The following is a 16,818-nucleotide window of genomic DNA, read 5'->3' on the forward strand; positions in this document are numbered from 1 at the left end:
ACTACTGGGAACTCCCTGGCGGTCCACTGGTTAGGACTTGGCACTTTCACTGCTGTGGGCCTAGGTTTGATCCCTGGTCGGGAAACTAAGATCCACAAGCTGTGTGGCATGGCCAAAAAATAAATAAATAAAATTTTTAAAAAAGAGTACATACTATGATAGTCACCATAACTATTTTTATTACATTACAATAATTAGGAGCAGTACAGTTCATGACAAAAATATTACAAATTTCAGATCACTTCACAGCACATACTCCTATAAACATTTAAAAGTTAATTTTAATTAAAAGAGTGGTCATTTTTAAATTTAATGTTTGATATGACCAACATTCCTAGGTCAGCGCAACCAAACGATGGAAAACAACTGGATCACACTGCATATGTCCCACAAAAAAAAAGCACAATGTACAAAATGTGCATGTTTCAGTTTACACTATACAAAAATAGTTAAAATACATTCCAGGTAAACATGTTACATTAAGAAATAGTACTAGTAAGAAATTGGCACTCAAAGGAAAAATGCAAAAGTATTTTCAACATGAAAACACAAGACAGTGGAACTGGAAATTTTTGGATAAAACATTACATAACCCATTTAGCTCTCTATAGGGAAGGGGACCTTCTGTAATTGACACTTCTGTAGGTAATAACTTTGTTTTTCCTAAATTCATCTAAAAATTGCCTATTATCATCCCAAACAGGCACTTTAAAACTATTAAACTAAAACAAGTATTACTAGTTACAACTCTTTTTAAAGAACTGACATGAATATATCTTTAGAAAGAAAGAAATTTCATTTTCTGAAGGAATTTACAGCTGTTCAATTTATGCTGTTCAAATTCTCAATGCAGATTTCATGCTACCCAATATCAACATCAAAGTTGTTAAATATAAATTCAGCTTTAAAATAACTAATGGGTTGTTAAAAATCTAATACATAATCATCAAGAAATTATTACTTTTTGACAAATGGAAATGGCAGTTCCTACTGCCTACAAAAAAAACCTAAATGTGTATACATTGTTTAGAAAAAAATGGATAGAAGAAAAAAAAATCACTGGAATACAAATGAGATGAACTTGTGCAAACTGCAACTTAACATGCCTCACTAAGTTTCTACATATTTTAGGACAAAATTGTGCAATGGTGGCTAAGATTTTGATAACCTATAAAAGTTAGGTTCTAATTCCTATGCAGTGTGACTCAGTTAAAATAGAGCCTAGAATTCCTAATTGGAGATATTCACTCAAATTTTACTACATACTTCTGCTACATTCTTCCATAAACATGTTAATGTCTAAAACTGTAATTTAGCAATTTTTTTTCAACTTCAACAAGGATTTTTATCTTTAAGGCTATAATAATTAGATAACATTTGTTATTTCTAGGATTATCTCTCCCCTTTTAAAATCTCTACAAAAACAAACATTTTATTAAACCATTCAAAATTCACATAATAAAGGATAATTACCACTGCCATAAAAAATTGCCCAGGTACATCAAAAATTCAAGAGTCCTAAAAATCCCCTCAGTTATACACTGCAATTCCTGAAGTATGGCCATTTCTTTCTCTTGTGTGGAAACAAGAGGAGGTACTATGTAAGTGTAAACACCCTACCTAGATAATGTTCCATAAACCTGTAGTTTAGTATAGCATCTCAGAAATCATACTGATTTTTACATAGAAGTTTCCTTTTCTGTGAATTAGGTCTGGCATCTGTTTATTTTTACCCAGATAAACATAATTATATTAGAATTCAATGTTTAATTTTTAAAGTCTATTTTAATTACTTATACAAAGAGACCATACTACACACAAGGGAATTTTTACATTATCTGACATACAACTTAATTGGTACTATAAATGTCCCAATAGAATCACATAATTATGCCAAATAAAAAACAATATTCAAATTTACTCCTTTAAAACAATGAAGTAAACTGATTTAATTTTAAAAAGTAGCTTGATTAAACAGTTACATTGGAATCAGAGCAAAACAATTACTTCAGAACTGGAAGAAACTAAGCTTAGAGACCAAATCACTTCTTTGCAAAACTACAATATGCATTAATGGGTCATGTGCCAGATGCCTCACAAAAATATAGACTGCTCTAGAATATAAGCACTACCTAAGGACAGGGATATTATGTCCCTTGTTTGAGGATACTCTTAATATCCCCAGTGCCATGTGTAGTGCCTGGCATCTAGAAGGCACTCAAATATTTGTTGAATAAATGAATTCTGCTAAAGGATAAAATTTATGAATAAATTTTAAAGTATCTTTCATTGCAAAATTTTAGTTTTTAGAACAATGGAATGTATCATTAGCAGGGTTAGTCCCCGTAGATTAGATAAGGAATTCTTTCAGCACTACCTTTGTTAAATTCTCATTCCACTGGATAGGGTTCTGACTCCTCAGAGCAGGTATGGAAATTCCTACTTTGTCCCTGATGGACCAGGCAGCAAAGAGATGATGTTCAAAGGATCGAGATTAAATTGCTACAGCCACCACCTGAAAATTAACTCTTAGGTCAAATCCCATTATAGTGTCTGTCCGATTACGTTGAGCCTGAGGAAGTAAGATGTAGGGCATTTTGATGTGACTTGATGGGAAGCCTTCATTGAGCTATCCAAAGCAGCAATAAATCTTGAGGTTAGGGGAATTAGAAGTATTAAAAGAAAAAACATCAAGTCATGGGGCATGTAGAAGGGTAGGCAGGCAAGATGACACTAATATGGGGGAAGTCCTGAAAGCGGAGAATGGATATTCAGAAATAAACTTCACCTCTTGCACAATTTTGCCTAAGACTGGCACTGAAGATGATAACACAGGTAAAAAGTTACAGATTGTGCTGAGACTGACAAATAGGTATATCCTTGTGTAAACTGAATGTAAATCACATAGTTATAATGCTAGATACAGCCTTTGAGATGACTTCTTTTAACATGAAGAAATGGATAGTAAGTGATTTGCCTAAAATTGGAGTTATGAAAGACACATAACTAGAATCTAAGTCACCTTCCTCCTTGTCCAGTGATATTTTCACCTCAACACACCATCTCAGTTCAAATATTTTAAAATAAGTTAACATTTTAAATGCATTGAAAGAATCATTTTGTTAACATTAATTTATCTATTTTATAAGCATTTAGATACTCTTAATTATGGACCAGACTTGTAAAGTGTTACTTTAGCCAGTGTTAAGAGAACTAGCCAATACTCAAGATTTTGAAACTTTTTCATTTTGTTGTTTAAAAAAAATTAAAATCTTGCCACCCCACCCTAAAACCTCATTTAAAAATAATGCTTTTTTTAAAGTTTTGTTTCGTTTTGACAATAGTGACGTTCCTGAGTAGGACTACCACATAGTGAGAATGTACCCTGCTGAGCTATCCAAACTCTCTCCTAGTCCCCACTTTTGACCAACCAAGGCATGACAACATTGGAAGACCACAGGGATGCAGTCCATACTGTGAACTCTCAGTGAAGCTCAAAGCTCCCACAAGGCCTGGCCTTGCCACCTTGGTCTCTGTAACGCCTACTAAGCTAACTGGCCCCCAAAATTTTTAACATCATTACCAGTAGAATTTCAAAGACTGAAGCTCAAGAAAAGATTTATGCTAAGAAAGAGCAATCTGACACGGGGAGACTATATTTAATTCCTATGAGAATTTTTGTATATTCAATACATGTTAAATTTTTTTCAACTATTACAAAAATTTAGTAGCATGTAAATATAGCCCCCAAATGGTTATAATCCTCATTACATACTGCGTTTGCCTTAACAGAAAGAGCTATTCAGAGTATTATAGGAATTCATCTAATGTGGAAAGTAAATGGCCTTTTAATATTTTCCATTGCCTTGTATTTTTTTCCATTTTTTCCTTTTATAGAAAAAATATAATATTTTGGGGAACGTGACCGTTGACAAATAGCAGTGGAAAGGAGAAAACCTTTGTGAACAGTGTAACTTTACATTCATTAAGGGTAACTGAAACTACAGGACATGAAACCTACAAGATGAATCAACAGGAAGCTCATAAATTTGTGTTCCCTCAATGCTTCAGTAAAACCAATCGTGAAATCTCAACTGAAGTTATAATTAGTAATTAATCCATGTATGTGATTGATAAAACACAGAATAGGGATGATCTGAAAGGCTCATTAATTTGTTTCACACTAAAGTTCACAATTGGTAAGAAAAATAGGAAGTAATCAACTGCATGCACCAAAAACCCCAGGACAGAAATCTCAGGTGTTCAGTTTCTTTTTCACAGGCATTGCTAGTTCAAAAACCAAAACTCAGGGAATACTGGCACTTAGAGGAAAAAAGTTTCCACTGTCATTTTAAAATAAGCATTCAAGATAAAAGCTAACAGTATGGATGGAGCAGAAAGACAATTAGGTAATGCTAAAACAAATGCTAATAATTTAGTGTAATGTACAAAAATTACCACTTTTACTTAAGTATGCCTTAAGAAAAAAGTACAAATTGTATTTACATAATTATACACTTTGTCTTTGACTTCTTTTTCTTCTTTTTACCTTCTTTGCTCATCTTTTCTTTATGTTTTCGAATTTCTCGAACTAATGTATAGAAGGCATCGTCAACACCCTGAAACACATAAGTATTAAAACGTGAATATATATGTTGGTTTGAGGTATAAAGATAACAGAAAAGATATATCATTACTAATGGAAACATTAATATTGAGAAGGAATAAGTATACGTTAACATTTCTCTTTAGACAACTGAATATATATCAGACTTTTAGGATTCTTAAATGTCTTCAAGGATATTTTGTTAACATTATAGGAACACTGATTTTCACAAAAGGCAATGAAAATCAGTGGCACAGAATCTTACGTATGCTTAGTTATTAACACATGACTTTCTCCCAGAACTTAATTTGCTACTAATTTTTCCATATTGGCACACCTCAGTCACCAAAATCCAAACGTATTTGTGTATATGTGTGAATAAGTATTTATACTTAATTATCCCTGAGTTTCTAGATATTTGATACAAGCCATGCAAGTATATACTAATTTCATAAATATTCACTGCATTTCAGCTCTGGTTCAATACTTATTTAAATCCATTAGATTTAAAGAACTACCATGAAGTATACAGTATTAGATTATACTTTCAGTTTTCTAAGGGCATTAGTTTCAGTTCATATACTTATGATATGAGAAGGAAATTTAAAGTGACCACAACAGGGGACTTCCCTTCCCTGGCGGTCCAGTGGTTAAGACTGCGCTTCCACTGCAGGGGACACGGGTTCAATCCCTGGTAGGGGAACTAAGATCCCACAGGCTGCGCAGCGCGGTCAAAAAAAAAAAATTTAAAAACAAGTAAAGAAAGTGACCACAACACAAGACACAATACTTTGAAAAATGTAATGCCTCTATTTGTGGAGAAATGAGCTAAATCATTTAAATGGTGGTAGAATCTGCTGATTTAGAGATTTTTTTTAATTAATTATTTTTTTAGTTTCTGTTTAGTATATTAAGTATTCAAAATAATATAAAGTCATATATTAATATTTGACATATAAAGTCAAATGCTGTGTATCTTCAGAGAAATTTCCATTTGATCATTTTGGCCAACATCTAGCTGTGATCAAAAGCAAGGTATCCAAATCAGTAATGGTTGAAAGTGATTTCAAGTCAGAATATTTTCAACCTAATCATTCATACAGAACATGAAAAATGGCACTTTGAAACTGGTAGCAGGACAGTAGATTTTTTTTTTTTTTTTTTTTTTTTTTGCGGTATGCCGGCCTCTCACTGTTGTGGCCTCTCCCGTTGCGGAGCACAGGCTCCGGACGCTCAGGCCCAGCGGCCATGGCTCACGGGCTTAGTCGCTCCGCGGCATGTGGGATCCTCCCGGACCAGGGCACGAACCCGTGTCTCCTGCATCGGCAGGCAGACTCTCAACCACTGCGCCACCAGGGAAGCCCAGGACAGTAGATTTTAACCCTGCAATCTTGAATTATACAAGATCTATACATAAGTCAATTCTTGCCCTACCCCTATTAAAAAGCAAAATAAAGAATTAAAAGAAAAAATATGATCCTCTATGTATTTTAATATCTGTTTAACTGATTAGTAACTGTCAACAAAAGCCTGTTAACCTAATGATGTTTTCAAACCTAGACACTAGAGGGAGTCTTAGGAACAAATACACAACAAATAAAGTATAAATCAAGCCACTTTAAGAACAATGAAAACTGGCTCTTTACTCATTTTAACCACCTCTGCTGAATATTAACACATTAAGTTATATTATCTTGAAAATAATTGAAAATTTAACAGCGATAAGATTTCTCCTTTATGCATTACTAAGATCTTCTACAATTACTATTTCAAAATAATAACTAAATTAATTCTGGCATTTTCATTCAAGTTACATTCAACTAATTTTCACAACAGATCTCAAGTTTAGAAAAGTATTACCATTATTTTTAAAGACTTAAACACAGAGTGGGAATGAGAGGCTTGCTCACATTTAAACAACAGTAGTGGGATTAAAAACCAGCATTACTGATTTGAATACTAGTGAATAAAAGTCCCCAGTAAAGCCCCCAAACTGCACTCACTGATGTTCCCCACTTTCTGATATCATTACTGATGTAACATACACTTCTGTTTCACCCAAAGGAGAGAGAAAAAGTGATAAGACCGTTTATCAGCAATACAGTCAAGGCTTAATATATATATAAACCTTCATGCTAACCTTCTAAACTCATAAAGAGCAAAAACTTCCAATGATATAATAAAGAATAATTATTTTATTATAACTAATACCAACCTTGACTAATTTCTAACCATAAACTCTTAGAATGGGATGGAATCTTAAGAGGATCTACTCCAACTCCCCTACCCTTCACAAATTCCCTTTGATCACACATCCTTATGTAGTCTACTCCATTTCCACTGTTTTTATAATGAAGAAAAACGTCAATGATACAAAAATGCTGAAGCAGATAAAATGAAAAACCATGAGATGGATATAGAGAAGACACATCCTAAGGTGAAAACAATATGTAAGTATTTAGGAGACAATGAAGGCAGAATTTGATAACATTAACTTCTTCTAAGATTCTGACAAATACTTTTAGTTCATACTGCACTGAACTCTCCTTTCTATATAAATCTTATGAATAATTTCAATGATTAGTAAAATGTTAAAATTGATCAAAACAGGGCAGTGAATACCCTTTTTACATTCTTATATACACATTTAAAAGACAAAATACGGTACTAGTAATTATTTTGTTTAAACCCATCATTTTAGGACTAAGAAAAACTAATTTGCATATATTTATCATTGTCAAATTAATTTTGTAAAAATATTTAAAATTTTATATATTACCAAGTACACTTTTTTCTTATATAAATGCTATTCATGATCACTGAAAAAATAAGGATTTAATTCATCATGCCCAACAATTTCACAGACTACAAGCCACTGAAATATAGTTTGCACCATATGAAATTTTAAAAAGTATATGCTTTCACCTTTGTTTTAAATAAAAATTAAAGCATAAAACTTATTTTATTCTAAATAGTTCTACTGTAAAAATCATCTAATAGTAAGACAATGGGAGAAAAGAAAACTATCACTTAACTCTGGTCATGGCTACTGTTATTTTAGAAGTTTTACTTTTCAAATTGCATTGCAATGTAAAGTTTTATCACAACTTCTAAATTAAATACTGCTGTATATACAATGATACTCAAAAAATATTAAGAGTTTATAAATCTCAATAAAAACTAATGCCAATCATTAATTTTGCTTTGTTTCTTCTGTTTAGTTCATTAGTATACCACATAATATCCTTTGGAACTTAGTCTACTATTCAGAAGTATATTTTATATTTTGGGCAGATACGTACCTTCAACTCATATAGTAAAAAATACCAACCTTTTAGTTTAATCAGCACAATAAATGATATCCTACAATTTTATTTCATGTTCTCACAGAACATTATATGTTACAAATAATATGCATCAAAATCTTAAGCTCTGGCATGAACTTTCTGACACCTATTGAGTGAAATATTTTCTAAACAAGACCAAATGTAATATTGGTTGGTTTAGAAAGGAAGTTGAGAAATTCCACTCAGTCAATCCAACTGGGCAGCTCCTGTGTGCCAGGAACCTCGTTAGGTCATGGACATGCAAAGATTAAAAATATGATTCTGGCTCTCTAAGATTCTCACCATACAGGACAAACACAGAAGCGGTTATTTCAATTTAACATGGTTAAGGGTGTAACAGTTAAGAGCAGTAAACTGGGAATACACAAGAAGTGCATTATGCCCAGTCTAATGGTTTTTAAAGAAAGATTCTGAGAGAACAAGAGATGAGATGTCATGAAAGTGTGTTAACTAGTAAGACTAGGGGATAAGAACACTGGCATTCCAAACAAGAGCAACAGCCAAGACGCAGGGGAAGGTAAGAAATAACATGGTGTTGATTTACATAAAGACAAAAAAATTTCAGACAAGGAGTTTTTAAGAGATAAAGACAAAGGCTAGAGGGGAAGGAAGGTGTTAAGAGCCATATATATGCTAAGAAACTTGAGATTTTATTCTGTAGGTAACAGGAAGTCAGTAACTAGATTTAAAGATAAGAAAATGACATTTCTTTTAAGTATCTCTCTCTCTGAGCTGTGAATGAAGGCAGCAACAGGTAAACCAAGTAAGAGGTTACAATAGTCCCAGCAAGAAATGATAGGGGCCTGAACTAATGATGTGATAAAAGTTAGAATGTACCATAATAGGAATTTGTGGTTGCCTCCATATGGGTGTGAAAAAGAGGGATTTAGGAGTCATCCCAACACTCCAGGTTTCTCATCTGGGTAAAAAAGTGAGGTTGATGCCACTAAGTTAAGAGAGCACAGACAGAACAAGTATTTGCTTGTGGAATGTCCAAAAGAAAACACGCACTGTAAGAGTGGCCCTTTCCCACCTTCTGGGCCATTCAACTTACTCCTCCTTTATATAGTTCCTCATATTTTTTCTCTCTAGACTCTATGACAAATGCAGAGTAGTCTATAGGCATCAAAACCATCTCAATTATAATTAATACCCATTAGATGAAAAATAAATGTAATTTAAAAAATGAGAAATATAAATAAATAAATGTATTAATTGTGGAAACAAACTACGTTTCTTTTTTAATACTTCAAATTAGAATTCCACACCTAGGTAGTTCTAAAGCGGTTGCTACTTTGTTACCTGTGAAAGACATCTGCTTTCTGCTGAAATTAGTATGCTGAACTTACCAGATTACATTACAATGCATTTTTTAATTTTCACACAGCCAGGAGTCTTTTCTTCTTTGCTGATTTTTTTCAATCTGTACTGTCGGATCTCTCTCACCAATGTATAAAAAGCATCCTCCACTCTCTGCATTGTAAAACACAACTTCTTTAAAGTCTGTTTCATTGGTAATAGTAATTTACTGGGACAGCCATGTGCAAGAAATTTGGAATTATGAGCTTTACTTGAGAATTTTTTTTTTAAACATCAGATTGTTTGAATAAAATGGATTCAGTTTTAAAATATGGGCTGAAATCCTGGTTTGTTCTTTGAAGTCAGTTTTGTTTTGTAATGGGATCAGAATTTTTTTAAAATTTAAATTAGGAGTTAGGAGAGATTATGAAAAACCTGTACATGTATTATTATTAGCTGTGTATTAATAATGTAGTCATTTTAGTTTGCTAGTCATGGAATTAATCAAAGCCTAAACTGAAGTTAGATTTAAATTATTTCTTCGACTTAGGGAAAACAAGTGATTTCTATACCCCAGCTCTGAGTGGGGAGTGAGGAGAAAAATGGTACAGAAGGGACATTTAAACTTTGTTTAAACACACACAAAAAACACCTCAAAATATAGTTGCGTCAAGCGACTGGAATCTTGGGTTCTATCTTCAATTACAACTGTTCAGTCAATTTCTAGGACCCAAACTGGAACTGAGACTGGGACTTCTGTGAATGGAGAACTATACTATTTAAATAAAAATGCTAAATGAGGGCTGTTTACCATAAAATGAAAATATTTTTAATTGTTTAAAAAACATAAAATAGTAGCGATGCATTTTGTATCCTTATTACATGTCTTAAAAATAATTTTTAGAACAATATCCAACTATACTGGCTTCGTATCTTCTACTCTAGTTTACATACTCTAAAGGGGCAAAGGGGGCTTCTCCTGCTTAAGGCTATGGTAAGAAAGCTGTGACAACAAACACAATCATATGGCCATATAGAGATCAATGAAGTTTTTAATGTCTTTTCCAGTCTAGGAAATTAGGCAGTAGCCAAGAGGACAAAAAGTTTAGATAACTGTACTGCTTGTGCAGAAAAACATAACCACCAAAGTAGGAACTTACATCTAAAAGAGAAATGCACATAAACATTAATGTGTATGTGGTACAAATAAACTTAAAAGATACGGTATGTGTGTTCCATTCTTCTAAAAGGCAGATGTGTTTAAAAAATGTTAGCAGTGTATTTTACCGCACCTTTAATTTTAAGCTTATTCTGTTCTTTCAATCTTAAGAATGAATTAATTAGTCACTATGGGAATTGGCATATTTTAACTCTGGGATTGTTAACATCAGTCTTTCTACAAACCAAATGTGACAAAATGGACTCAGTTCCTAAAAAGTTAATAGGTATCAAAAGTATGATATGTAGTTTTAAATTCAATCAGGCACAGAGAATCAGCCATTTAAGTATTAACTTAAGTAAACCAACAGCTAAGGCTTAATTTTAGCATGTACACATCCATTGCTTATAATAGTTAAGAAAAAAAAAGGGCACGTCAATTCTTGAGGGTATATTAATTTTTGTAAATCTCAAGAATATGTTAAGAACTGCTTCAGTGGAACTCAGTAATTTAAAGTAAAACTTTAAAATTCATAAAAAATTAAGTTTCAGTTAAGCAGTAGGGATTTAAATAATATGTTGATTACATATTAAAATGTACGTCTCAAGTTACTTATACCAACTTGTGATGTATTTATACTCAACTAATACAAAAATCATCATAGCCAAAGAAAATCTGAATATCTTATATTTTTAATGAAATCAATTTAATTGACTAGCTAGCTAAACCAACTACAAAATAAAAATTCCAACCTTTTTAAAAAAATCATTAAATATGTTGGTACTTTAAATGAGATAGCCACTTTGTACCCATATATAAAATTTTTAATATTTTATATTTCAGTAATTCTTAGGAGATGGTTTGTTTTTACTCATAAGTCCTTAAAAATTACATATTAGAAATTCTCATTATTAAATTAGATAAATAATTTAAGGCACTAAAACAACTCTAGTAAAGCATGTAAAATATAAAGCATGAGCTGGCATTTAAGATATTTTCACAAATGATTCTCTTTCAATTTGAAAATCAATGCAAAAAAATTTAAAACATGTATATATATATAAAACAAACCAGGTAAAGCTCATATTTTTTAAGAATAAAAACTTATTCCTGTTTAAAAAAAAGTTATACGGTCAATGTAGAAGTACTGAAATATACTATGATGGAGGAAAAAACAGGGTTTTGTCCTCTACTAATTTAGCAGAAGCAAATTTTGATTGTAACTTATTTCTAAAATTAGTTTGAATGTGTCTACTTTTTAAGTGTGCACATCCCCATCACCAATATCAGAATATATGATTTTTGTTTCCAGCAATGCAGAGAGAGAATTGGAAGCCAGTAATTAAAAAGAAGAGATTACTACCCACCACCAAGAATTCAGTATCAGGACCTCGGAGGCTAAGATAATTAACAACACTGAAAGATAGTTATTCCAGAGTGACTTTTTTCATTTCTCATTTTTACTAATAGGAAATTTAAATTAGATTTTAAAGAATCAGTTATTTACCATATTTTCTCAGACTTAATTACTTATTTCTTGATAATATGCTTTAAAGTCATACGGACATGAAGAGAACATTATTGATCCTTGTATATACCTTAAACCACTGGCACAGAACACTGGTTTCTTATTCCAAAATTTGTAGGTAATTTTAAAAGATTAAGTACAGCCGAAACAGATGTTTAATACCTACTGTGGCTAGTTGCTAAGGTCTTAACTGCACGCAATGATTTATTCTTGGGCATACAGCTTGTTGCCACATATACTCACTTTCAAATGTCACTTATTAAACTTTAAGAACAACTGAAACAAAAGTGCATGTACGAACAACAGTGCATGTGTTGATATATGTAAATTTTAAAGTAAGTTTTTAAAGATACATTTGTAAAATTTTTTAAATCAGGAGCTCAGCCATTATCTGAAAATGTACTGTGAGACTATGGAAATAGAGCACTTCAATACAGGAGAAAGAACTGTTAACAGCATCATTCTGTATCCCGGTGCCCATAATGCTTTCACTAAGCGATTTAATTTTAAACAAGTACTTGTTCTAGTTGAATAGTTTATTATGTGCAAAAGCTCTTTCAAGGAAATAAATAACACCTCAAATACCCTAACTATAGGCAGATGCAAGAATACTAGCCCTTCTTGGGGGAGAGGAATGGGAGGAACAAGATGTATTCTAAAAAGCAACTTTGCATCACTGAATTGGAAAGAAACCTTGCCAAACAACAGCCCACCTCAGGAACTACTGAAATGCAGCACTACTACTACTTGGGAGGCTGTACTATGCACTGGTGCACAGCAGGTGCTCAGTACTTGTTTTGTCTAGTTTTAACTCATAAAAAACAAAGTTCAAATTATTGATCTTATGTACAGAAACCCAACCATTATTAAACAGAGAAATACAGCACATAAAGTTTTTCTGTTCGCTTTGTTAAAACAATTCGATGATAAACTTTCTTTAATGGAGGTCTTCTAACAACTAAATTTAAGTATCTAGAAATTTACAACAAAACCCAGAAAATTAATCACTCAACATTTTTAAGTTCGTAAAACAAATTTTCACATTATGCTCAAATTGAGACCTCCAGAAAGCAAAAAAGCTGAATCAGGAGTAGCAGATACTCAGAGAATTCTGCTTTTGTCATCTGCTTTACTGAATGATCCCCACTTTTGATTTTAGCAGACTGGAAAACACACAGCTGATTACCACGGTATCAACGTTTTGGTTTCAACAGCCTTTGCAAACACTGCCATACACTGCCCAAAGAGGCCAGAAAAATATGTCAATTACTAACTGCCCAGATAGATGTGACCTAGGTAGCAGCCTTTATACACTAAAACACAGGGACCACATACACCATACTTGCAGAAAATAAAAACTACTTTGGCCTTTCAGATGTGGACTAAAATGATAGTTAAAAATATAATTCACTGTATTCTAGCCATAAAATGGGCTTTTTAAAATAAGTGTAATTAAGTTGATAAAATATATAGCCTACAGCCCTTACCTTTAAAAAGACTAGAGTAAAACTCCTCTTTCTCTTTCACAGAATACATAAATTTTACTTTAAAATTCCTAATGTTAGCCTGTAAACTTTAAGTTGAAAGTCTGACCTAACTTCTTATGTCTAGCCAAAGAATACAGTTCCCCAGAGAATCAACAGTCAGCACACTACAACTTGGTCAGCACACTACAACCCACAAACCCAATGCAGCCACAGCCTATATTTTTGTACTGCCCACAAGCTGAGTGATTTTTGCATTTTTAAAGGGTTGTAAGAAAAAAAAAAATGCAACTGATATCACCTGTGGCCCACAAAGCCTAAAATATTTATCATCTGGCCCTTTGCAGAAAAAGTTTGCCAGCCCCTGACTTATATCTATGAAAGTCCTAAATGAATGTCCTGTTCCTGGTAACTTGAATATAATTTTTGTTGTTTGTGTTTTAGGTTCATGCTCAAGACCAAAACTTAGGGCATGAAGCGAGTAGCTGCTGATAAAATACAACAAGGATATGCATATTCATTTTGTTCAAATAATAAATAAATAATAGCAGATGAGTAACAAAACACTGCAGAAAATAAGTGCTTCAAATTTTCAAAAAACTGGAGGTAAATTAAAATTTATGAAAATTTACATATTTCATTTTCTCAGTTACTTGGAATAATTCTTTAAAGTCTTCTAAAAGCATGCAAATATCAAATTAATTTCAACAAAGATGAATAAACTTTTGAAAGGCAAATCAGCAAGTCCATGTAATGAAGAGAAATCTAGGAAACGAAATATCTAAGTTTTAGTTTAGCAACATAAATTACATAACGATATCAATAAAACAGGACATAAATATAAGAAAAGCTGAGTGCTGGAAGGTTAAGAAATAAAGTACAAGTATTCCTGTGTATTATACCACTGTATAGTTTTTCTGGATGATCCATAAAAATGTCTACAAAGCAAATTTAGGTTAATCCACTTGGTATCACACACACTACATCCCCTTCCCTACCCAACACCCCCCAACCGCCCCCCCAAAACCAGTATAAAACCTAAAAAGCTATTTTAAAAGGAAACTAGGTAGTTTTCTAGATTAGTTATGAATGCTGTGGTATATTAAAGCATTAATGTCAAACACTGAAGAATCAACAGTACTTCTGAGATAGTAACCATACAACAAGGAAAGAAGACAGAGCTATTATTTTAGGCTCTTATCAAATGAGAGTTGGAGGGCAACACCGCAGGAGTAACAAGACTTCCTCTTACTGTCCTTTATTACCTTTCTACTCCAAGTGTGGTCCATGTACCAAAGTCAGCATCACCCGAGAACTTGATAAAAATGCAGAATCACAGGTTCCAACCTAGACCCTAATTCTAATTCAGAATTAGAATCTGGATTTGAGTAAGAAGTCCAGTTGATTCTTGTGCATATTAAAGTATGAGAAGCACTGCTTTATTTGCAACCCTTTACAACATCAGGCAAAGTCTTAGAGTTTTTCTTTTCTTTGTACAGTGTAAACTAATGTGTCCACTAGTCTAAAATGTACACTTTAAAAGTTACAACTAATACAAGTTAATAAACTGTTAATAGTATAATCTAGGTAGTAGGTTTGCAAATGTTTTCAATAAAATTCCTTCAATTTTATATCTGAATATGTTACATACAAAAATGGGGAAAAAAATTTATAATATTATAATCATGTTTTCTGAGTACCTCCCAAGGGAAATCAAGGAGTACAGTCAGAGAAGACCAACACAAAGAAGACAAAAACCAAACCTCTTCCCAGTCTTTGGGACCTGGGAATGATATGAATGAAATCTTAATTCCTCCAAAGTAAAGTGAAGTAATGTATACACCAAGTATTCCTTTAACTTATAAATCAGGTTTTAGAATGAGATAATCTGTATTATGGTGAAAAACTATTCTAAGTCAGCTTTTAGTCCCCAAATGAAGACTTAAAATACAATTCATTGTTTTTTTTTCACTGTGTACCAAATATTTACAACTAGAAAGTGGTATGTATGATCTTCCACTAGAGAAATAGACATATATACTAGCTGAATGATGGTTCACTTTTAAATTTTTACCCCTTTACAAAATTCAGTGAAAGGTCTAGAAGGTGTTCTTATAAGTTTAACCATGTAATAAGTTGTTCATCACTCTTCTTAACTTCTAGCATTATAAAGTTAAATTCCATGAAACTGGTTTTCTGGGCTCATAGGTACAAATAACCAGACAAGGCCCCAAACAAATGTTCATCTTGTATGGAACATATTACTGTTCCATCATAACTTTATATTTTCCTTTCTAGGAATTCATTTTTTCTATATGTTAAACTCTTATTTCATACAAATAAGGCTAAATAATATCAATTATTTTATTTTACCTAGAGAAAAAGTTACTTTTAAAATAAAGATAGTTTCTGAAACAAAATTCAGGATCAATCCGGTGTTATTTTTTTCTCAGAACATAGTAAATGAATAACTGAGAATTTCTATTTACTTTCTAAATATTCTCTTGCTTTAATAAAAGCTTTCCTGAAAAATATATCCTTTAAAAAAAATTCTACCTAAGTAAAATTCTTCAAATACAACAAAATGTAATCTAGAAACATATGACATAACTCTTAAAAGCACTTCTAAAATAGGAAACTCAAAATTTGTTTCCCTGTTCTTTGACTTTATAAATAAAACAGTAAAAAAAAAAAATTCCCACATTTCTCGAATCCTGACTATAACTAACATGTGCTGAACCGTTCAACGTAGAAAAAAGCCAAAGCTAATACCATGGACACTGGAATAAGAAGTGCTGCCCTCTCATATCCTTAAGAGAACATTTACCAAGTAAATATTGTTATATTTCCTATTTTACTATAATGGAAGAAAAGTGATAAATTACATCAACTGATACAAAAGTTATGCTATCAGGTATGTACATTTATTAATATTCATGCCCTCCTGCTCCTAAAATGACATTATAAGAATATGTATTAGTAAATAGTGATTAATGATTAAAATCACTTGATATAGTTTGAGAGAATAGATTTGTATTTATTACAATTTTACTTACCTGTCTTGTCTTTGCAGATGTTTCAATAAAAGGAATTCCATAACTTCTTGCTAAGTCCTGAGCCTGTTTTGTGTCTACTGTTCTAGAAGGCAAATCACATTTATTTCCTACTAGAACCATAGGTACATCTTCAGAGTCTTTAACTCTTTTTATTTGTTCTCTGGGGAGGAAAAAAAAAGTTACATCAGAAGAATTAGTAACAAAAATCTTTCAAAAACTATTCATAACTTTGTCTCATAAAATATGGTTATAAGACTTTTAATGTAATTCCTAGTTCCCATCAGACCAAATTTTCCTTTCTCCTCCTCCTAGTTATTTTTCTCTATCCTAAACAGAGAA

The 16,818-nt window shown here is 32.3% G+C and overlaps 1 protein-coding gene across 4 annotated transcripts in view; it reads right to left on the minus strand.

Annotated features, from left to right (window-relative positions):
* Positions 1-156: 156 nt before the first annotated feature.
* Positions 157-16,818, minus strand: part of KRAS (KRAS proto-oncogene, GTPase) — a 39,229-nt gene continuing 22,567 nt past the window's right edge. For 3 of the 4 annotated variants that reach the window (XM_059080128.2, XM_059080127.2, XM_067008906.1), the window contains 2 exons: positions 16,480-16,639; positions 157-4,619 (listed from right to left, as the gene is read on the minus strand). In XM_059080128.2, the coding sequence (XP_058936111.1) occupies positions 4,503-4,619; positions 16,480-16,639 (277 nt within the window). In that variant the 3' untranslated portion in view covers positions 157-4,502. Of the gene's footprint in view, positions 4,620-9,306; positions 9,427-16,479; positions 16,640-16,818 lie in introns of those variants that run through there. The other variant, XM_059080129.2, reaches the window with a different exon arrangement.

Source organism: Kogia breviceps, chromosome 12, assembly GCF_026419965.1.
Source record: "Kogia breviceps isolate mKogBre1 chromosome 12, mKogBre1 haplotype 1, whole genome shotgun sequence".
NCBI classification, from domain to species: Eukaryota; Metazoa; Chordata; class Mammalia; order Artiodactyla; family Physeteridae; genus Kogia; species Kogia breviceps.